This window comes from Carcharodon carcharias, chromosome 3 (genome assembly GCF_017639515.1).
Source record: "Carcharodon carcharias isolate sCarCar2 chromosome 3, sCarCar2.pri, whole genome shotgun sequence".
Lineage (NCBI taxonomy): Eukaryota > Metazoa > Chordata > Chondrichthyes > Lamniformes > Lamnidae > Carcharodon > Carcharodon carcharias.
In genome coordinates, this window is record NC_054469.1 from 187114026 (window position 1) to 187138228 (window position 24203).

General features: G+C 41.4%; 1 protein-coding gene across 2 annotated transcripts; it reads right to left on the minus strand.

Annotated features, from left to right (window-relative positions):
* Positions 1 to 554: 554 nt before the first annotated feature.
* On the minus strand, positions 555 to 19500 carry LOC121275863 (nuclear transport factor 2-like). 2 transcript variants are annotated; one of them, XM_041183610.1, is made up of 5 exons: positions 19362 to 19500; positions 10734 to 10861; positions 8366 to 8437; positions 5096 to 5194; positions 555 to 1080 (listed from the first exon to the last, which is right to left on the minus strand). In XM_041183610.1, the coding sequence occupies exons 2-5, from the start codon at positions 10830 to 10832 to the stop codon at positions 967 to 969; spliced, it is 384 nt and encodes a 127-aa protein (XP_041039544.1). In that variant the 5' UTR covers positions 10833 to 10861; positions 19362 to 19500; the 3' UTR covers positions 555 to 966. The 2 variants fall into 2 exon arrangements, with proteins under 2 accessions (XP_041039544.1, XP_041039543.1); XM_041183609.1 differs by having other exon boundaries at positions 19319 to 19433.
* Between the last annotated feature and the right edge of the window lie 4703 nt (positions 19501 to 24203).

Sequence of the window (24203 nt, forward strand, 5' to 3'; positions counted from 1 at the left end):
CCAGTGCTCATGTTGCCTATATTATACACTTGTCTTGGATATCATTTCAAGTGTCATCATAACAATCTCTGCCAAAGCTATTCATGGCTATCTTCTCAAATCTAACTGTAGTGTGATGGTTCATGCTGTCATTCAGTAATTCAAGGATCCCCAAGCTCAGTCTGCACTTCCATCATTCCCTATTCAGTGAGCATCTGATAACCTTCAACTTCAGCCTGCAACCTTCCTCTCCATCAGTCTCTCACTTTTCTCCAATTTAAAAACCAATACTGCTAGTCAGTGCTACTATGCTAACTCCTGATTCACCAGACCTTTCCTGTTACTTTCTACCAGTTGTATCATCTTTAAAAATAGTTTTGACCCTCCATCATCTTAGTTCCTCAATTACTGTAGCTAAATGATAATTTATAGCTAGCAATCAAACAGGCCTTTCCAAAACTACAGTGGTTACAGCTTGGTGTCATCACTTCCAATTGAGTTGCTTGTGTAAATATTTATAGATCCCAATAGAAGCATTTACTCATGTTACTTTTATTTAAAAATCACATGCTGTAAACAAGTGTCTTCTGTGGACATTTTACAAGAACCTGACAAGTATGGATGATAATCTTCTGAATTGATTAGTGACCTTTTGTAAAATACCCTTCATTAACAAAAGGTCCTATCAGGAGTTTTCAAATATGTTCAAGTGTTTCATGAACAAAAAAAAAAAGAGGCACTTAAGGAAACCATTTACAGATAACTTCAAACACTCATTTTCAGTCACTGGTTGACTAAACACTCTGATCTTGCATCTGACCTTTGAATGCTGAACAGATTGAAAATCTTAACAGGCAAATACTGCAATCATTTTCATTAAGTAATTCAGTTCATTACGTTGGTCCTGTACCACAACAGTGCTCTTGTGAATACACTGCTTCACTACAATTTCGACTAAAAATTATAGAACAGGTCTATAAAGCAGGTCTAGCAAAAGTTATGTAGAGCCAATCTGAACATGTCATTTGTGCAGATCCACTTGTCACTATCATTTTTCAGAAGGAATAACTGATGAAAACCCATCACAGGGTCATCATCCACCTATGGGAGACACAAAAGATTTGAATCAGTCAAGGTTACGCACTGAAACAAAAAAAACTCTTAACTAGGTCACTTTTTTTAAAAATGTATTTAATAACAGCTAGCCTCAAAGTCAGATAGTAAGTTTAAGACCTACTCCAGAGCACCAAATCCAAGCGCTGCAAGGGGGAGGGGTGGGTGGGTGGGCGGGGAGCTGCACTGTAATGGGGTGCTGTCTTTTGGATGAGACATTAAGCAGAGGCCCCATCACCCCTCTAAGGAGGATGTAAAAGATCCCATGGCATTATTTGAAAAGCAGAAAAGCTGTCCCTGATGTCTGTCCAATAGCTCTCCTTCAATTCATGCTTAAAAGATTATAAAGGTACTTTGGGACGCTTTGTGGCCATGAATTCATTTTTTCTTCGAAACTGCAGAATGATACAGCAATGTATAATAAAAAATAAATTTCCTGAGTGGCATGAAAATAAAAATACTCTCCATTTCAATGTAAAGATTTTCCATTTTTGGATGACAGTTGACATTTTATTAGCAGGTGAAGGACAATAAGACTGACATAATTGATCTGCACTGGATTCAAACCTAGGACACTATCAAAAGCAAAATGTGCAAGTTACTGTCACTATAAACTGACAATTCATTCCATGAATCAGATTAAAATTCTTATTAACAAATTTAAGTACATGCTCTGCTTATGAACCAGGGAGCATACATCCCAAAAAACTGATTGGGGCATGTTCAGAATAATATCAAAGGGGGGAGTAGTTTGAAGAATCTACTTAAGATAATTCACTGAATTATTAAAACACTTACTTTATAACAAAATTGTCTATCCCTCTTAATTCAAAGTTGCTAATTCAAATGAGTATTTTTTTCTTGCCAGAAAAAGTGAATCAAGGGCAGAATGTATATTAAAATACATTCTCCAATAAACTGGACTGACCATAAGAGTTTACTTTGGAGGCCTTTTTCCACATTTAAAAAAGGTGCACAAATTTCACCACTAACTGCAGCCAACAATGATTTGCATTTATAACACCTTTCATATAGGGAATCAAGGTACACCAACAAATACGCAAATCTAATTCAATGGTAAAATTCATGAAATTAGAACGAGGTATCTACTTTGTGTAATCAATCTCAGTTTGCAATGGATAAATTACAATTCAAGTTTAAAGATTTGCATTAATCTTCTGGTTAATTGTTAAATTATTTTTACATTTCTTGGCCATTTTGGGCCAGCTTTGTACTTGTAACTATTTAAACATTCAAGCTCTGGCATTTTGTATTTCCGAGATAATTAAATTATACAGTTGGGCAGTGCAGCAAGACCTTAATGTTTCCCACTCAATTGATTGTTGCTCAGCTGATTAAATTACTAGCATGGCCAGTGCAATAATAGCTTAAAGCTCAATGGTAGCTAGGGGTCATGTCATTTAGCCGCTGGCAGAAGTGCTCCCAATCAGCAGTTTCACACCAAAGGCAGCACCAAACCAAATATTTTAAGCATTTTGGCAAAAGCCATGTTGAACAGATACTCAACCAAAGAATTCAGCTATTCAGTCACCGAATTAACACTCACTCAGTTAGGAACTGCTTCAGCAACTGACATTTTAATTTCCCCAGTGGGAATCAGCCACATCACATTTTGAAAATTTGTTAAACAATGCCTTTAAAGTAGCAAACATTCACTGGTTTTGGAGGGGTTGCACTGTAGATTCACCATAATACTAGATCTATGATAAGAGGACAGGCTGCATAAGTTAAGCTTGTACTTGAGCAGAAAAGATTAAGGAGTGATATAATTGAGGCGTTTAAAATGATTAAAGGATTTTGTTGGGTTTACACTGGAAAACTACATTTTCTCTGGTTGGCGGAAGTCCAGAAAAAAGGGGGGTAGAACCTTAATTAGAACCGGGCTGTTCAAAGAAGTCAAGACGGACTTCACAGAAATATTATTGAAAATACAGAACTTGAGTATTGCTGAAAAAAAAAGAGACATGCTGCCAAAGCTTTTCGTCTTGCACTCATCAGGATAGATATGCAAGAATACCAAATCTCAAGGGGAACAATTTATAGTGCATGAGAAAATGGGTGCCAATTGGTTGACAAGTGGGCTCTGATTGGTAGAGGCATTGCCATGGAGAATGCTCCGAGGGCAGTTAACTGCCAAGCTTTTGCTTAAATTCAAATCAGGCAAATTGATTCTGATTGGTCAAGGTATTACCATGGTGAATGAACTAAGGAATAGCTGTTCCCCAAGTTTTTGTTTAGTTGAATAAGGTGCAATGCATGGACATGCTCCTGTCTGCAAAGGACAGGGCCCTGTGTGTGAATATAGCACACATAACTGAGCCACACTGAATCTTAAACTGGTTGCCAGTGTAATTCTTAGCACAATCAAGATTGTTTAGGAAATGCTGTCCAATTGCAGAATCACATCTAATACTGTACGCTATCTTTTGCAAGTATGGGCTGCTTGGTACAATCAAACAGCCGACGGGACATGCTGTTTGATACTACCTGCCAGTCATTGGGACGTACAGCCTGCATACCTGGCATCACACCAGCACAAACACTCACTCCCTCCATCACTGACGCACAGTAGCAGCAGTGTGTGCTATCTACAAGGTGCACTTCAGAAACACACCAAGGCTCCTTGGACACACCTTCCAAATCCATGACCATTACCATATAGGAAGGCAATAAGGAAGATACATGGGAATACCAGCATGTGGAAGTTCTCCTCCAAGCCACTCACCACCCTGACTTGGAAATATTTCACTGTTCCTTCACAGTCACTGGGTCAAAATCCTGGAACTCCCTCCCTAACAGCACTGTGGGTGTACCTGCACCACATAGACAGCAGCGGTTCAAGGTGGCAGCTCACCACCACCACCTTCTCAAGGGCAACTAGAGATGGGGAACAAATGCCGGCCTAGACAGCGAAGCCCACATCCCTTTAATAAAAAAAAATGTTCTGATCAGGTTAGCCATTATCCAACAGGTTGGCTATGATGTGGCCTATTTCGGCATCAAGCTTGCAGAGTGAGCAAATGGCTCAGGCATTATTTACGAGGTTTTTAATATCAGATGTGATTCCACAACTGGACAGCACTTGCCAAACAATCCTGATTGTGCCAAGATGACAACCAATTTAAGATTATCAGTCAGGCTCTCAGTGTGGCTCACTTACACATATTAGAAGATGCATCTATTCATACACAGGGCCCTGTCTTTTGCAGACACAAGAAGAAGCATGTCCATCATTGCACCTTTTTCAACTAAACAAAAGTTTGGGGGGGACAGCCATTCTCTGGTTCACTCCCCATGGCAATGCCATGACCAGAGTCAGCCTGCCTAGTTTGAATTTAAACAAAAGCTTGGCAGTTAATTGTTCTCACTGCATTCTCCATGGCCAAACCTCTACCAATCAGTCCAATTGCCAACTGATCAGCACTCTCTTCTCACACAGTATTAATTGTTGTTCCCTTTAAAACTGGCATTCTTGCATACCTGTCCTGATGAGGGCAAGACGAAAAGCTTTGACAACATGTCTCTTTTTTTTCCAGCAATATGCTAGTGGAAATGTGGAAACTCTACCCTAAAAAAGTTGTTGTGGTTGGTAACTGAAAATTTTAAAACCGAGATTAGGATACTAAGGGTTATGGAACAAGGTGGGTAAACTGATTTAAGATACAGATTAGCCATGATCTAATTGAATGGTGGACCAGGCCTGTAGGGCTTGATAGCCAACCATAGTTCCACTGCCCCTTAACAGTTTAAAAAAACAAATGCAATTACTAATTTCATTCTTTGCCAACAATAAATTAACTCGTTCCTTAAAGGAAAATACAAAAGGAGTGTTTTAACTGATTGTTCATAGTTTCAATTATAAATGCCCACTTTTGCTGATGACAAGATTATGTCTAAGTTACTGAACTAAGCCACACCACTGTAACATGATAATTCCCCACTGAAAGAAACCCACAATTCCCAAGCAAATTTCCCTACCCACCTTTAGCTGTCCTACCACCATACTAAGAACACAGCTGTCCGGTGCTGGCTGATGGTCCTCTGCAGTTATACTATGTTGAATTTTCTGGAATGGTAGGCTCTGGAGTGTTTTTAAAAAAGAGATGCAACAAATAAAGCTTTACACTGTGCTTTTGATTCAGTCTAAATTATCAATGACAAAACCATTACCAATAGGAGATTTAGAGCAGAAATTTTGATGTGGTAAGTTTCCAAAACTTGAAATAAAACGCAGCTACTTGAAATTCTCAAAACAGTATATACTCCCAGTGCTCAGGGCATAAAAATCTTGTGACTGACTTGAATGAAGGGTCTGTTTGCCAGTGAAAAGTAGTTGATGTATTCCCGTCACATTATTAGGCTTATATAGTTTTAGTATCAGTAAATGCACTTTAACCAATATGCACTAGTATATACATCACTGGGTTACTCTGCAATCAGGCATACCCTGGGTGAAGCAACACTGCATGAAGCACACATTCAGGAAGTCACAGACACACAGCCCCTGGAAACGCCAATGCATGGAATCACCCACAGATAAGCCACAAACATAGTAAAAAGCACACAGTAAATCCCAGATGGAATTCACCAAACAAAACTTATGAAAATATTCCAATTCTTTCTGAAGTATCTCAAACAGACATTGAGACTGTTACTTAATGGTATCACCCAACACACCAATGACAAAGACTTTGAATAGGCCGAGTTACAAGGCAGCCCAGCATGATGGATACGACTTCTTTACTTAGGCCCTCAAGCCAGAATATACATTACTGATTTTTAAGAATTCAATCACCTGTTCCCATAGAAACTGCACTTAATTTTTTCTATGAAGATTTTGATCAAGCATGTGTGTTGGATTTCCCTGTCTGATGCCATTCCATATCATATACAGCAACAATCTGCTGCACATTCAGGAACAAACCCCAGCCCATTCCTTTTTTGTTGCTTCTTCAGAAGTTAATGTACCTAATATACATGTTACAAAAATCTGAATAAGAGTATTGGAGCTCAAAAGAATACCTTTTATTGGTGGAATAAAGTCACATGTGATACCAGCTGAATCCTATTACCTGCTCTCAGGAAGGCAGCTCCAAAAACAAGTTGTCACTTCTCCCAGGTCATTACTCCAACCCCATCACCAGAGGATGCTCTTTAAAACTTACCACAGTAGCCACACCTACTTTGACTAAGTGGCAACACACTCACTTCAGTCAAAAGGTCTCGAGTTCAAATCCCACCCCAATGATTTGAGTACATAATCTAGGCTGGCATTTCAGTGCAGTTCTGAAGGAGTGCCACACTGTTGGAGGTGCTGTCTTTTAGTGAAAATTTAAACTGATGTCCCATCTGCTCTCAGATGGACATGAAGATCTGGTGACACTGTTCAACTGGGAAGCAGGGGACTTCTCATGGTGTCCTGGCAAACATTCAATCCCCAACCAAAACCACAAATAGCAATAATCCAAATCACCAGATTATCTATCTCTGAAACAGACTGATTACCCTTTTCACAACATTACAACAAAAAGTATCTTGTGGGCTGTGAAGCATTTTGGGATGTCTTGTGGTCATGAAAGGAATTATTAAATGAAAGTTTTTTCCCCCTATTTTAAAATTTGTCAGGGGTTTTAGCCAGGCATCTTTCCTTCCTGTTAGTTATTTGTGTATTGGTTAATTGCTTCAACCTTTCTAGGGCTTTGGACAGAGGCAAGAAAACCTTTGATCACACTATCATGTTCATCTCAAGAGTTGCCACTGAGAAAAGGTCAGATTTAAACCACACAAAAGGATATTACTGATCACAAAAGATTTGGATAGGACTACTCAGCAGAGAGCAGTCACTGAATTAGCAATTGTCACTTATTGTGGGATCAACATCTACCCAAAAGAGCAAAGAAGTGCTACTTTTAGCTGGCTACCAGTCTAAAAGTTACTTCAAAGACATGGCAAGCTACTCATAAGTATGTGAATAATTGCTGTACCATCTTGAAATTAACACCAAGGCCATGAAATTGGTGAACCTCTCAAATGCAGTAGATATTAATGTTTTTAAAAGGGATTTGCATCACCTTTGGAATATTTGTGGCCTGGAGCTTCAATCACCCAAAAAGAAGCAATGAGCAGTTAGGAACCCGTTCTATATGGCTATCCAGTGATATATCTACAATCAAAGGTCCTCCAGAACTCTCTAATTTGCAGCTTCCAAAGGCTTGTCACAGTCATCCAGGTCTAGATCCATAATTTCTGATCTAACAAGGTTAGCTGAATACACGGACTTCAGCCACCACACAGCAAATCCTGGTTAACAATCTGAGACATACTTCAGACAGTTCTAATATAGATCAATAGGCCTTTTCAACCACAAAACCATAATTGGCAACCATTTGATTGCTTTCCTGAACCGCAATTACATGAATCCATTTCCAAGAAATAAAAGTCACATTTTAAATTCCAGGTGACAGAGGCCCAACTTTTCAGAAGGATCTTTATTTTCTATTAGAGACTTCACATTTTGGAGATCTCCTGCCTTAGCACTCCATTTTTGCAGACAGAGGCTATGCCTTGAACTGAAGCAACATCAAAGCAAGCATGACAAAATGTTTTTAAGGATTAACATTGACACGGACATGAGGCAGAGTTCTGCTGTTTTTCAAGATCATGCTCTGAGATCCTTTGCATATGTCTGAGGGGGCAGACGGGGCATAGGTTTAATGTTTCTTCCTAAAAGATAGCACCTTCAATGAAGCAGCACTCCCTCACTACTGCACATATATAGCAATTGAAGTCCATGGGATTTCTGATAAGATAGACTAACATTCCTGATGATCTGAAGTCCAAACAGGAATTTACTATAATAGATTTGGATAAAACAAAACAGTGGGATTTGGCTAGAAGACTTATTTCTATACTTGGGATGAAACAAACAAAACCAACTGGTAAGGAAACTACAATACTGGAATTAAACACTCAGCAAGCACAGTCTGAAAGATATTTGATTATAGGAACACCACAAGTTCACAGCACATCAACAACATTACAACAAAGCAGGAAAAATGTATCTGCAGAATCCAGAGGTGAATTTGAATAGAAATTAAAATGATGGAAAACATGGGCAAAATGTTTAAAATAAGACAGTGTCCAGAAGGTGTCTAAATACCACACTGTGATGGTCAGGTTCACACAATGCAATGGAAATCAGTGTGTGTTAATACAAGAGTTACACACACAATAACACTATGATTACACATACAGCTATTTTCTCCATTATTGCAGCTTTTCCCTGGAAAGGTTGTCCTTCCCATGTTAAGCAGGAACAGTCACTCTGGAAGCAAAAAGAGAGTTTCAAAATTAATTACATGTTATGAAGAGCCGATATTTAAAACCTGCTGACAAATCTTCATGCAGCTCAAATTTTTGTAGTGGTACTGGGATTCTTTTTTCTCCCTTCAGAGTTAATTTTATAATATGGAAACCAGAGCTGTGCACAGTACAAGTGGCCTAACAAAGGTTCTATACAAGTTTAACACAACTACTCTTTTTTTTAAATTCCATCCTTCTACAGGTAAACCCCAGTGCTTGCTTTGCGGTTTTAAAAAAACCTGCATCACTACATTGTAACTTGTATATCTGCATGCCAAGGTTCTTTCGCTCCTCTACCCCATTCAAAATGATCATCCAAACAGTATGTGGCGTCCTTCCTCTTAAAAGACACCACCTCACTTATCTACATTGATAATTAATTTGCCAGTTATATACCCATTCTGCAAGTTTGTTGATGACCTGTATTTTGTCTAATTCTTCCTTTTCATTAACTATAGCGCCCAATTTGGTATTGTCCACAAATTTTGGAACTGTACTTCTGATTCCAGTACTAATCATTAATGTAAATTGTTAACAACCATACCTGTGAAACACCACTTCCCATCTTTTGCCAGTCTGAGTAACTATATTTAATCCCTACTTTGTTTTGTAGCCAGCTGGTTATCCATTCTACTGCCTGCCCTCGTCTCCAAAGTGGTACCTTCGCAAAGGCTTTTTGAAAATCCAGATGTGTTATGTCTACTCTATTACTTTGTCAAAGAAATCAATAAGGTTGGTCAAACACTACCTTCTCCTTTGAAATCTGTGCCAATTACCCTATTATATTTTCAGTTTCTAAATGTTTTTTCTAGTACATCATTATTCAAAGATTCCATTATCTTTCCTACCACTGTTAGAATAAGTCCAGGGAACTATAGATCAGTTAACCTACCTCCCTTTTTAAGTACAGGAATCACATTAGCTGTCTGCCAATCATCTGGCATTATTCCTCTTCTAATAAATGGCTATAACAATGAAATAGTGCATCTACTACCTCTTCCCTAACTTTATTTACATTGCACAGATGCAATCCATCCAGACCAAGGGTTTGATCATTTAAATTTGATTAGTTTATCAATTATCTCCCCCTCTCTACATTAAAAGCTTTTTTAAAATCTTTTTTTAAAATCTGTTCTTCTAATGTCATGCTCACCTTGTTAATTTCCTGGGAAATACTAAGTAACTAATCAATATTTCCGCCATTTCACCATCATTAGCGGAGAAGTTATTGTGTATTCCTCAGTGATCTTATTCCCACCCTGTTTTTTTTAATGTGTCTGTAAAATATTTTACTCTTTTTATATTCCTCAGTAATTTAATTTCATAGTTCCCATTTTGGTTTCCCAATTTAAATCTTTTTTCCTAATCTTTGTATTTCCTTTAGTTGTCATCTCCTTTATTGTTTGTGTAGTGTATTGAAGTGACACAGACAGATCATTTAAAATGACAAGGAGGAGGAACTCAATGGAGCATTCGAAATTAAGACAGTGAAGGATTACTTCCTTCTAAGTTAGGGGACAAGAACTCTCAATCAGTTTTGGAGACAGGGGCTTGTATCTACTGCACATTCCACTCTCATGAGTCCAGCACTGCCTCTCCTATTAATTCCACTAATCCCCTTCAATCTCTCTCTCTATAGTGCTCCTCATCTATCCCATGCACTCTCATCAACAGTCCTCAGGGTAAACAGGGTCTTTTTTTAAACTTTTTATTGAGACATGGAATGCTTTGCCTTAAAAGTGATTGACTTTGTTTCAATAGTCACTTAAAAGGGAAAAGTTATATACGCCAAGTAAAATAAAAGGGTACAGGGAAAAGGGATTGGTGCTTCAACAGTGGAGAGAGCATTGATGAAGTGAGCCAAATGGTTCCCTCCTGTACCAAAAGTTCTATGTTTCTGGGGCTCTCAAAATTCACCTAATTGTTGGGAGTTCAGCTAGCCTTTAGAATTTATACAGCAGTGGCATGGAGCTAGTGAAATCTTTCTGTAACATTATAAATCTCAAGCCTGGTTCAGCATGTCCCAGTCTCCTTTTCCCATTACATGGTTTCCTTGTCAGGAATATTTTATCATGTCATGCGGTTGATAAGTGCTACCTCTACTCACCAGATAGCAAATTTCAAAAGGTACTGTGATACTGGAAGCCCACTAAAGCAGTACCCACAATGCCCTTTATCTTAAAACACAGAAATGCAACTACTCATAAAATACAGCTACAACACAAATACACATATAATGCAAAAGGGCACAAACTTACATAAAGAGTCCCAAGCTGTGTTCGGTCTACATCAAACTGTTGGTAATAGTGATGCACAAAACCTCTACCAATCTGCTCCCACAATGGGTGTTCAGCCATTCTGATGCGTAATGACGAATGATTCAGTCCTGACAAAGAAATATTATTGAGATCATTATTTTCAACATAACTCAACTTCACCAGAATGCTCCAGTTAAGCTGTTGGCAATACAACATTGTCTATTAAAGATTGCTTGCAGCAAGGGTTTTACACATTTAAATCAGGGCCTAGGGGCCGGATGCGGCCCACTGCACTTTTTCCAACCAGCCTGCGATGAGATTCCAAAATTTATATCAGAGAACAATTCCTAAATAGTCATAGAATAAAGATGACACAAATGATTAGGGACTAACAAAAGATTTTTTTTTTTAAATTAACTGGAATATTTTAAAATCTGTAATATGTCAACACCATGGGAAATGTGTAAACAAGCCCGGGGCCCAGACTTCAAGAAGCTACTGTAAAGGACAGGGACAGGAACAGAACCATAGAGAAAGGGATTAATGATTGGAGCCACGTTCAAAGCCACTATTTTTGTGTATCACACATTTCCCTTAACAGATTTTTCCTGTCCCATTTTCTAATATTTCAAATGCCGTTTTCTAACACTTAGAGCAGTGTCTGGGGTGAGGAATCAGCAGCTGACAGACAGACCATAAATCAGCTGGGTGCGTCACTGTGTTGATGGATGGCCAGGTAAAGCTTTGAATATTCTCAGGATTTGTTGGAATCTTAACAGAAACATGGTGTTAAAGTCTCCACTTGCACCAGGATGTGCTTCAGTTCGTTATATCTCCCTGTGTTATCCCAGTGTTATTGAAAATGCCTACATCAAGCTTCTGAATATCTCTGCGCACTAACAGTTAACTCAGAGCAACACACTCATGAGAAGCAAATTTCTCTCAGGAGTTCAAGGAAGTAACTATTGCAGTTAAGTCAGTTAATTTAAAAGCAAACCTGCTCACATCTGAATCAAAGACTCTTATAAGGTGACCACCATGGATGGTTAGAAGTTTCCTCGCAGCAATTAGGTATTGTTTGGGATGGTTGAATACTGGCTTCTCTGCTCATCCTGGCCAAAATCTGTCCCAGGGTAGAATAAGATTGTACTTTCACTCCCTCCCTCTCGCTCTGTATTAACATGGCCTCTGTTAAGTGGTTAATATTTTATTCTTATTTAACGTGACAAAGAACACTTCTGTCGTGTTCTGCCACTAACATTCGGTGTTTCTGGTTCTAAGTTAAAATCCAAGAGTCAGTGGCAATTTATAAATCCCTGAGCCATTTACCCGATTGAGAGAGTTTTATTTTAAAACCAGTTCAAGGCTACACATTGCCTGATGGGGGCATCCTGTGATATTCCTGCTGTTAAACAGTGTGTTCTTTTTATCAACCATTTCAGTTGGCGTTCAATACAGATCCGGTTCTGCTCTTTCAAAGCAACCTTATCCATTTCTGTTTGCTGCCACTCTCCTGTAACACCATGGTGACTGGCCTGAGGACCGTACTCTCCCTGGAAGATGCGAAAAGGAAGACGCCAGGGCAAATTAGAGGACCACCTCATAACGAAAACTAGCCGCAGAACCTAACTGAGTTTAGCTAGGGAAGCAAGTTCAGACTGTGCCATCTTTTCATTATTCATTCATGGGATGCAGGCATCACTGGCCAAGGCCAGCATTTATTGCCCATCTCCAATTGTCCGAGAGAAAGTGGTGGCGAGTCAAACTCCACCATTTAAGGTCATCCCCAGTGGCAGTCACAGCGTTCATGCCTCTATATTAACAAGATTCATTAAGGAAAAGCAAACTCAGCCATCGCATCAAAGCAGTGAGTGAATTGAACATTTCTGGATTCTCTCTCAAAAAATAAAGTTGGTTTTTATGCGCGTGTGGCCTGCAACTGATTTTGTCTATATGTTAGCGGCCCTTGATAAGAAAAGAGGTGAAATTGTATCCATTTAAATCAGACCTCATGAACCGTCCACAATGCATAAAATTGCACCCTCAGACATCACCAATTATGCTCCGAATGCAGCCATCAGCAATAGTAAATGATATGAGACAGCACTCCATCCAAACTCCACATTGACAATTTCCAGTAACACTTAGGTCAAAAACTCAACTGAGCACATGATGGATCATCACAGACATCCATTCTACAGCATAAATCCACTAAAGTCACCAACACTTCTAGATCGCCCAGGAGTCTCTATGATTGGAAGATTAATTTCCCGGGCTGCTGCTGGCAACAGCAAAGTACTTTGTACACTCGCGATTTAGAGCAGTGCACTCATGTCCTTTTACTCGCAAGAAACCTTTCCTGCATCTGCCCCCATTATCATAACCACCTCCCTGGTGTCGAGGCTCTGCAGTTACAACTGCAGGTCTTCTGTTGACAGTTGCGTAGTCAGTTTAATAAGTTGGCCCTGTCCTGGCACCGTAATTATTGCAGGGACGAACGGAGCGGGACAACCCAGGAGGAAATTACAAGTTTTAATCTAACAAGAATTTTAACTCTGACTGACCGAATGCAGCCTGCAACTGGCAAGTGATATTATTCTGTATGTAATTCAAGGCGAGAGAAAGGAGCTTTGTCTAATGAATCTAACTATTGTTGCACACATCAAAAACAACCTACTCCAAATCAGTCACCATGTTTAGTGATTAGTAAATGTACCAATGAAGTATGTGCAAGGAAAAACAAAAATACCTGGAAAACTCAGCAGGTCTGGCAGCATCTCTGGAGAGGAGCACAGTTAACGTTTCGAGTCCGCATGACTCTTCAACAAAAATAGAAAAGGGGTGAAATATAAACTGGTTTGGGGGAGGAGGGGACACAAGAAGAGCTGGATAGAGGGCCAGTGATAGGAGATAACCAAAAGATCTCTCAGACAAAAAGACAAAGAGGTGTTGAAGGTTGTGATATTACCTAAAGGAATGTGCTCATTAAGGGTAGAAAGCAGGACGAGCAAGACACAGATAGCCCTAGTGGGGGGTGGAGTGGCGTGAAGGAATTGAAAAAGGCTGAAAGGTAGAGATAAAACAATGGATAGAAATACATTTAAAAATAATGGAAATAGGTGGGAAAAGAAAAATCTAAATAAATTATTGTAAAAAAAAGGGAGGGATCGGAAAGGGGGTGGGGATGGAGCAGAGAGTTCATGATCTAAAATTGTTGAACTCAATATTCAGTCCAGAAGGCTGTAAAGTGCCTAGTCAGAAGATGAGGTGCTGTCCCTCCAGTTTGCGTTGAGCTTCACTGGAACAATGCAGCAAGCCAAGGACGGACATGTGGACATGAGAGCAGGGTGGACTGTTGAAATGGCAAGCAACAGGGAGGTCTGGGTAATGCTTGCGGACAGACCGAAGGTGTTCTGCAAAATGGTCACCCAATCTGCGTTTGGTCTCTCCAATGTAGAGGAAACCGCATTGGAAGTGCAACAAATGCAGTAGACTAAACTGAGGGAAGTGCAAGTGAAATGCTGCTTCACTTGAAAGGAGTGTTTGGGCCCTTGGACAGTGAGGAGAGGGGAAGTAAAGGGGCAGGTGTTGCATCTTCTGCGGTTGCATGGGAAGGTGCTGTGGGAGGGGGTTGAGAAGTAGGGGATGATGGAGGAGTGGACCAGGGTGTCACGGAGGGAACAATCCCTATGGAATGCCACCGGGGAGGGGTGAAGGGAAGATGTGTTTGGTGGTGGCATCATGCTAGAGTTTGCGGAAACGGCGGAGGATGATCCTTTGAATGCAGAGGGTGGTGGGGTGATAAGTGAGGACCCTATCATGTTTCTGGAAGGGAGAAGAAGGTGTGAGGGCGGATGCACAGGAGATGGGCCAGACACGGTTGAGGGCCCTATCAACCACCATGGGCGGAAAACCTCGGTTAAGGAAGAAGGAGGACATGTTAGAGGAACTGTCTTTGAAAGTTGCATCATCAGAACAGATGTGATGAAGGCGAAGGAACTGAGAATGGGATGGAGTCCTTACAGAAAGCGGGATGTGAGGAGCTACACCTCAATCCCCTCCCACGGCACCTTCCCATGCAACCGTAGAAGATGCAACACCTGCATCTTTACTTCCCCTCTCCTCACCATCCAAGGGCTCAAACACTCATTTCAAGTGAAGCAGCGTTCATTTGCACTTCCCTCAACTTAGTCTACTGCATTCGTTGCACTCCCAATGCGGTTTCTTCTACGTTGGAGAGACCAAACGCAGACTGGGTGACCGCTTTGTAGAACACCTTCGGTCTGTCCGCAAGCATTACCCAGACCTCCCTGCCGCTTGATAATTTCAACAATCCACCCTGCTCTCATGCCCACATGTCCGTCCTTGGCTTGCTGCATTGTTCCAGTGAAGCTCAACACAAATTGGAGGAACAGCACCTCATCTTCCAACTAGGCACTTTACAGTCTTCCAGACTGAATATTGAGTTCAACAATTTTAGATCATGAACTCTCTAATCCATCTCCACCCCCTTACCGATTTTCCCCCTCCTTTTTATTTTTTCCAATAATTTACACAGATTTTTCTTTTCCCACCTATTTGCATTATTTTTAATTGTATTTCCATCCATTGTTTTATCTCTACCTTTTGGCCTTTTTTGATCCCTTCACCCCATCCTCACTACTACTATCTGTATCTTGCTCATCCTTTCTACCCTTAATTAGCACATTCCTTTAGATAATATCACCACCTTCAACACCTCTTTGTCCTTTTGTCTGTGACATCTTTTGGTTATCTCCACCTATCACTGGCCCTCTATCCAGCTCTTCTTGTCCCACCACCATCCCCCTCCCCAAACCAGCTTACATTTCACCCCTTTTCTATTTTTCCTTAGTTCTGTTGAAGAGTCATGTGGACTCAAAACGTTAACTGTGCTCCTCTCCACAGATGCTGCCAGACCTGCTGAGCTTTTCCAGATATTTTTGTTTTGGATTTCCAGCATCTGCAGTTTTTTGCCTTAATCTAAGTATGTGCAAGGATTCAGTGTCCCATTAGGAATAATTTTAAAATGGTCACCTAGTTCAGTTGTAGTGGTATTATCACTGGGCTATTAACCCAGGACCACTTGAGTTCAAATCCCACAACAGGTGTTGAAATTTGAATTCAATAATAAAAATACTTAGTTCAACATGTTTTCTGTTCTGCTCGTAACATTTTCAAAAGAAGCTGGTTGTTGTACAGACAAAGGGTGCCTCCATGTAGTTACCCTAACCAGAGAAAGCATTACAACTAGTGCAGCTCAACGCATAGATTAATTTGCTGAATTTGGGATAAGTGTGCACATTAGCCTCTGCAATTCCCAACATTACAATAGTAATTGTGCTTAAAGTACCTAATTAACTGTAAAGTCCTTTGGGTGCGCTGTGTTGTGAAAGGTGCTTTGCAAATACAAGGTCTTTCTTTCTCTAATCAATGTAAAGCTGATGTAGATGCATTATTGGCCATAGATCTTGTCTTTCAATCCTAGCGCACAGGACAAATGTCTTCATAATACGATTTCAAAACATTTCTGTCTAAATTCTATGTTGAGTACACAATAACTTTTAACTATGACCTATTGGGCTGTAACTTCCGATGAAGTGGCAACGGGGTCAGATTGCCGCTCCGCTCGTTAGTTTTTAAACTGAAAATCTAGCTGATTCTATCTTGCCGAACCTTCCGACCGCGTCCCTAGCATCGAGGGCTGTTGAGTTGACGTTGGGCAAGCCGTGACCCTTTTTTTTTCTCCACAGTTATCATAAACCAGGTAAGTAAAAAATTCCAGCCAACTTTAAAGATTTTTGACAAGGCAGATGTATAAGGTAAGCGGCTGGCATTTCAGGGGGATGTGGGGTGGAATGGACCAGCTTGGGTCAGGCCTCAGGGGGTGGCTGGGGTTGGTTCTCGGGGTGGAGGGACCTCGGAGTGGGGCTGGCATCGGGTCAGGCCTACGGAGGGGTGGGGGTAGGGTTGGCATCAGGTCAGGCCCAGGGAGGGGTGGGGCTGGCATCGGGTCAGGCCTGGTGGAGAGCGGGGTTGGTGTAGGACTGGGGTCGGGTTAGGCCTGGGGGTGGGAGTGGGGTCGGGTTGGGGTGGGGCTGGGCAGGGCCAGGCCTTGGGGAAGTGGGGCTGGGGTCAGGACACGGTCAATTCATAATTCATTGGGTATCCCGGCTGAACAGTGCACCAGAAATTATTAGCTAACAGTCAATTTTCTAGCATGTCTAAAGCATGCATACTTAAGTATTTTAGGCAGGTGTGCTACCTTTGGGATAAGATTTTTAAAAGAAATGTCCTATGCCCTCTTAGGGCAGGTAAAAAAAATCCTGCAACCATTTCAAGAAGAACAGAGAATTTATCCTCATGTCCTGCCTAGGACCTATTCCTCAACAACTAATCACTAAAACTGATTATCTGGTCATTAACACATTGCTGTTTGGGAGCTTGCTGTGCACAAATCAGCTGTCCAGTTTCCTACAATATTAACAGCCACTGCACTTCAAAAAGGCTTTGAAGCATTTTGGTGCTGAGGTTGTAAAAGCCCCTATACAAATGCAAACTATTTTTCACTTTGAGGACAGTCAATTCAGCAAATTGCAGATAAACCTCCCAGATCCCACCACAAAATGAAACAGAATCTCAGAAATACTTTGCATATTTTAAAAAACATTTATCTTGATTAAAGGAGATCAGAAAGACAGGTTTGCAATTTCACTCAAGGCTTAATTGGAAACCAGCAGAGAAAAAAGGAGGAAGAGACAAATTAGAGCATACAGAGATTGCACGACTACCGAAAATAGAAGTCTAAGTATTTCAACATTTATATCCTTACAAAGCATACGTTTTAAAACGTAAATATTCCATTAGTTTGCTAGGAAAGAGGCACGAATTGCAAAGGACAAGTCATCCAACAAAAGCAATCTGCATACCTCCGCCATTTCCGCCAACTCCAGCATGATGCCACCACCAAACACATCTTCCCTTCACCCCCTTTATCGGCATTCCGTAGGGATCGCTCCCTCCGGGACACCCTGGTCCACTCCTCCATCACCCCCTACTCCTCAACCCCCTCCTATGGCACCACCCCATGCCCACGCAAAAGATGCAACACCTGCCCCTTCACTTCCTCTCTCCTCACCGTCCAAGGGCCCAAACACTCCTTTCAAGTGAAGCAGCATTTCACTTGCATTTCCCCCAACTTAGTCTACTGCATTCCTTGCTCCCAATGTGGTCTCCTCTACATTGGAGAGACCAAACGTAAACTGGGCGACCGCTTTGCAGAACACCTGCGGTCTGTCCTCAAGAATGACCCAAACCTCCCTGTCGCTTGCCATTTTAACACTCCACCCTGCTCTCTTGCCCACATGTCTGTCCTTGGCTTGCTGCATTGTTCCAGTGAAGCCCAACGCAAACTGGAGGAACAACACCTCATCTTCCGACTAGGGACTTTACAGCCTTCCGGACTGAATATTGAATTCAACAACTTTAGGTCGTGAGCTCCCTCCCCCATCCCTACCCCCTTTCTGTTTCCCCCTTCCCTTTTTTTTCCAATAAATTATAAAGATTTTCCTTTTCCCACCTATTTCCATTATATAATAAAAAAAACCCCACTAGAGCTATACCTTGAGTGCCCTACCATCCATTCTTAATTAGCACATTCGTTTAGATAATATCACCAACTTTTACTCTAACACCTATGTGTTCTATTGTACTATTGTCGTTGACATCTTTTGATGATCTGCTTCTATCACTGCTTGTTTGTCCTTACAACCACACCTCCCCCCCCACCTCTCTGTCTCTCTATCTCTCCGCCCCCCACACACACACACCTTAAACCAGCTTATATTTCAACTCTTTCTTGGACTCGAACTCAAGTTCTGTCGAAGGGTCATGAGGACTCAAAACGTCAACTCTTTTCTTCTCCGCCGATGCTGCCAGACCTGCTGAGTTTTTCCAGGTAATTCTGTTTTTGTTCTGCATACCTCCTGCCAGTTAGTGAGCTATTGAACACTTCAGTAACGGGCAAGCACGCATCCTTAACCAGACTGCAAACTATCAGCTTTCCCAGCGGTGTTTGTTCGGAAGCCACTGCATTCCCACCAGCTCAGCAATCTTGAAACCGTGATTCACTTCACATTAAACATGCAAATATGTAGCATGGTCACTCCAGAGTGACGCATGGTTCATGCTCTCTATATGGATAACCAAAAAAAGTGTTTTTCATGCAAGACGACTTTCAACTGAAAGAACTGATAAAGATCTGCCTGAAAGGTGAGGGAACGGAAAAACTTTAACAGAACTTTGTGGGCACAACACATGGTTGAAACAAACGTGGAAAGCATTTTTTAAAAGCCCCCTGAACGCATGCACCAGGTTTGATTGAGCGGGGGTTTGAAAACTTTTCAAATAACTGTATCCAGTTAAAATCCGCGCCACGCAGAAAATACAAGGCACAAGGCAGCTGTGCTGAAAAACTACAAGCAGCCAAATTTGCATGTATTGTTGCAATGCATCTTACACAAGGCCTCGAGGATTGCTGATAATATGGGAGATGAGGAAATACGCACCTAGCACAAAAGAGGTTTTATCAAACAGCCAGCGGACACTCACTTTTACCATGGAACTGGGAACCAGACTGAGCTTCTCCCCACCTCGTGTCTTCCGTGGAACCTCAACCCAGCACCGGCTCCAACCGCTCACGCTGCACCTTTCGTACTGCGCGCTGCAGAGCAGCCCAGGAGCCGGAGCCCCGCCCAGCAGCTGGAGTCCGGGGATGGAGCCCCGCCCAGGAGCCGGAGCCCGGGGATGGAGCCCCGCCCAGGAGCCGGAGCCCGGGGAAGGAGCTCCGCCCAGGTGCCGCGAGCTCCACCCAACCGGGAGGTGGCTGTCTGCGGTCTTTTTATTCAACATGATGGTCAGTTGTGCTTGTAATTTTTAAAAATGTTTTAAACTCTTTGCAAATCCTTAAGTAATTACTGCCGACGAAAGCTCTATTTTGTCTCACCTGTCCAAAGTCGTCCAAATGTTGGATGCTGACTTTGGCTGGGCGTGTTTTTGTTGGCTTCATTACATGAACTCCAGCCTCCAACCATCTAGCTCAGTTAAGCCACCTTTACCCCCCTCTCCAGTTTTTGTATATTGAATAAAGAAGTGTTCAAAGCAAATGAAAAAATATTTTAATGCCCTTGTCATTTTTCTAATGGGTTGCTTGCAGTAGTGTTCAGGGGATTAATCTTTACTTCCTTAAAACTTCAGGGGAATCCTGAAGGATTGGCAACCCTATCAGCATTTAAAAGAGAGGAAACTGAGTTGGATGGCGTGGTCAACCGTGTCGAAGGTGAAGAGGGATCATTTACCTTATTCACAGTTACATAGGATGTAATTTTTGACTCTGATAAGAGCTGCTTTGGTACTGTGGTAAGGACAGAAACTTGATTGGAGAGATTCAATTAGAGACCTGTGAAAGATGGGCAGGACTTTGTGAGGTGACAGCATTCAAAGAGAGGAGAGGAAAGGGAGTTTGGAGATGGGGCAGTAGTTTGCAAGGATGAAAGGGTCGAAGTTGTTTTTTTGAGGAAAGGTGTGATAACGACAGATTTGAAGGGGAAGGAAACAGTATCTGAGAGAAAATCTTTAACAATAGTAGCTAACATAGGGACCAGGAAGGGAAATTGGGGTGATCAGCAATTTATTAAGAATAGGGTCAAGGGAGCAGGAGTGTTTCATAGACAAGGTAAGTTTGGAGAGGGGATGGAGGGAGATTGTAGAGAAACTAGAGAGAGACGTGAGTTCACAGCTTGGGAATTTGGGAAACTTAGAGGAAATTTGGCCCAGTAATTAGGGAAACGACAGAGGTAGCTTATGATATGGTCTCAATCTTAGTGACAAAGAAGTCCATAAGCTCCTCACACTTGTTGAAGGTGAGGATGGAGGAGATGGGGAGACTGGTTTAAGAAGGCCGTTTGCAGTAGTGAAAAGAAGCTGGGAGTTATCTTTGCATTCCAGGATGATCTTGGAATAGTGAGTCATTTTGGCAGACAATAGCAGATCGGCAGCTGCAAAAATGTGATGAATGGAGGCCCAAAGGCTAAACATTTAGAATTTTGAAAGTGAGTTGTAAGTGAATTGGGAGAGTTTTTCCAGGGTTGGACACAGAAAGAAGTAGGGTTTAGGATGAAGGTGTGGGTAGTTGGCAGGGGGAGATGGGTGGAGAGTGATAAAAGGTAGTGATCAGAGATGGTTTTATCTGGAAATTAACAAGATAGAAATAGCAAGGCCATTTGAAATGGCAAGGTGAAGAGGTGGCCTTTAATATGGGTCGGGGAGTTTAGATGCATTAAGGGAGGATAGGAGGACCATCATTGCAGGAGTTCCTCAGGCAGTGTCCTAGGTCCAAATATCTTCATCTGTGATCTTCCCTTTATCATAGAGTTAGAAGTGGGGATCTTTGCTGATGATTGCTCAGTGTTTAGTTATATGGAGTAACTACATAAATACTGTGGCCACAAGAGCCGATCAAAAGCAGGATATTCTGCAGCAAGTGACTCAACCCCTGACTCCCCAAAGCCTGTCCATCACCTAAATGGCACAAGTGAGGAACGTGATGGAATACTCTCCACTTGCCTAGATGAGTGCAACTCCAACAACACGATGTCCAACACCATCCAGGGCAAAGCAGCCCACTTGATTTGTACCCCAGCTACCATCTGAAACATCCATTCTGTGCACCACCGGGGCAATGTAGCTGTACTGTTGTATGTACTGCAGCAACCTGTCATGACTTCTCCAACAGTGCCTCTCAAAACCACAACCTCTATCATCTTGAAGAATAAGGGCAGAAGGCCCATGAGAACATCACCACCTCCAAGCTCTACTCCAACTCACACACCATCCAGATTTGGAAATACATTGCGTTCCATTGTCACTCGGTCAAAAGTCTGGAACTCACTAGCTAATTAATCATGTTACTTCCACCATACAGATTTCAGTGGTTAAATAATGTGACTCAGCACCACCTCCTCAAGAGCAGTAAAGGATAAGCAATGGTCTTGCCAATGACAATGTTATCCACTGACTAAATAAATAAAAAAAGAAGTTTCTCCATAACTGAGTCATTACTATCTACTTCAACCACTCCACATGACATTGAGTTCCACATTCTCACCTGTATGATGATATGCTTCCTTTCTTTATTTAATCTATTAATGGGAAATTCCTTCTAAATTCTTTTTCAGATTAGTTCTATTTCTTCTGTTCATTGAAAGTAAAATTCTTTTGAGTTAACTTTTTTGATGCATGAGAACATAAAATATAAAAGCAGGAATATGTTCTCCCATTGAATAATTCATAGCTGATCTACCTGAACTCCACCTTCCAGCACTACCTTCATATTCCTTAACTTGTTTAGTACATAAAAATGCACAGACCTTTGTCTTGAGTATGCTCAACGACTGATGTCTTTGGCGTATTTGTGGAATCTGATGCATTTTCCGATGATGCCCCTGAGCATCAGAATGCAGAGATCTAGGAGGGTGCCTACAAAGCTGCCAAACATTCTGAGCAAAACTGTCTTGTTTTTTAAAATTTAAAATCTATTTTGGACTATTGCCTTAAAGGGGGTGTATAGCTGGGAGTTAGGTTAATTAAGAATTATAGGTTTTGTTATGGTATTAAGTAACTGTAATCTTATGTATGTGCATGAAATCTTTTCTTTTATTAATAAATATTATAAGTTAATTTTTTAAATCTCTAAAAAGGTCTTAGCGGACTCATTACTTCTGAATTTAATGGACACATCTTCTCATAATAAATACAAATTGCAAAACATGGACTGCAGCGGTCCAAGAAGGCAGCTCACCATCACCTTCTCGAGGGCAATTAGGGGTGGGCAAGAAATGCTGGCCTAGCCAGCAACACCACGACCCATGAACAAATAAAAAAAGTCTCCCAATGCAGTCCAGCGGATGGTGCTTCTGTAATAAAGAATGACCCACTGTTCAATGAATAAATCTCACCAGCTGCTGCTGAATTGAAATCCATCGGTTCGTCACCCAACCTTAGAAATTCTGCCATGAATGCTACCTGTCTGCCCCACTGTAGGACTTCATCTACTTTTTCCAGAAGACCCAGTTATAGACGTGCATTTCTGCTCAATAAAGATGTGCTTTGATTGTGCAAGATATAGAGGGTCTCAGTAATCTCTCACCCCTTGCAGCTAAGGGTAGAGGTTATCTTTTACTTGAAGATCCATACTACCTGGCCTTGCAATTTAATTCTTGATGGCTGGATGGCTACCGCTTTGAGCCATTCCAAATAGTCATCCAGTACTGTAACACCAGCTCCAGTATCAAGTTTGAACTTAATTTTAAAGCCTTTAACTTCTAAAGCAATTGACCTTCTAAAGCAACTAACCAAAATTTTTGTTCTTGATCCTTCACTTTTCCTAGGAAATCTGTATTCTTATTTCCGTCCTTATTCCCAATTTCCTGAGACATTTTCAGAGACATTCTCTTGCTTTTTTCCTTTAATTGTGTATTTAGATTTACAGAACTACCTGAAGAGTTGTCTCTCCACATCAGAAACACTGCACCCCTTGCTGGGCAATCTTGCTCTCTGTGCTGCTTTTGCGTTCCACTTTAAAATCGCTACTGCAGAGTGTTCTGCTTTTTCCCCTGTTTTGATGGACTTTTGAGTGGGTGAGGTTGCCACCTTTGGGCCTACCCAACTAACAGACTCATCAGAAGCCATGGTATTTCCACAGATTGTGGCTGATTTTGCTCTCTAAATTCGGCATGTCCAAGGTATTGAACTGCTTGTTCGAGTATTAGGTCATCTTTTGCCTGCAAAAAACCTGACAACTTTTTGTTGTGGACTCCAACAACAATGTGGCTGTGAATAAATTTTTCTTTCAATGCACCACACCCACAACAACCAGCTAACCTATATAGGTCTGTAAGGAACAATTCAGTGGATTCCCCTGTCCCTTGGGATATTTAATTGAATCATGCTGGCTCAATTATGAGATTCGTTTTGGGCTGAAGTATGCATTGAATGCTTTCAAGATGGTTTCAAATTCTGCAGAGGTTTCTTCTATCCCCTCTGTTTGTGGAGGACATCAACAATAGGCCCACTGCATATGGGAATGTACTAACCTGATGCTTCTGCTCTTTGGCATACAAACAGGACCCTGCTCGATACCTCTGGAATTGGTTTTTCCATAACTCCCAATGCTGGCCTCTCTGTGAATCTTCGAGGTTTGCAGATGGCAGAAGAAAGGACATTCACTGCATAACAGGTGCTACCAATTCTCAGTATGCCTTCACTAAGATAAGTCTTCTGATTCTTCCTTTGAAGACGTTTTATGATTTCTCCCTGTGGGTGCTCTGTTGATGACCCCAAATCGTTGTTAGATTTGCGTTACCATAGTTTGTGGTTTGGTTTCCCAGGGCCAGG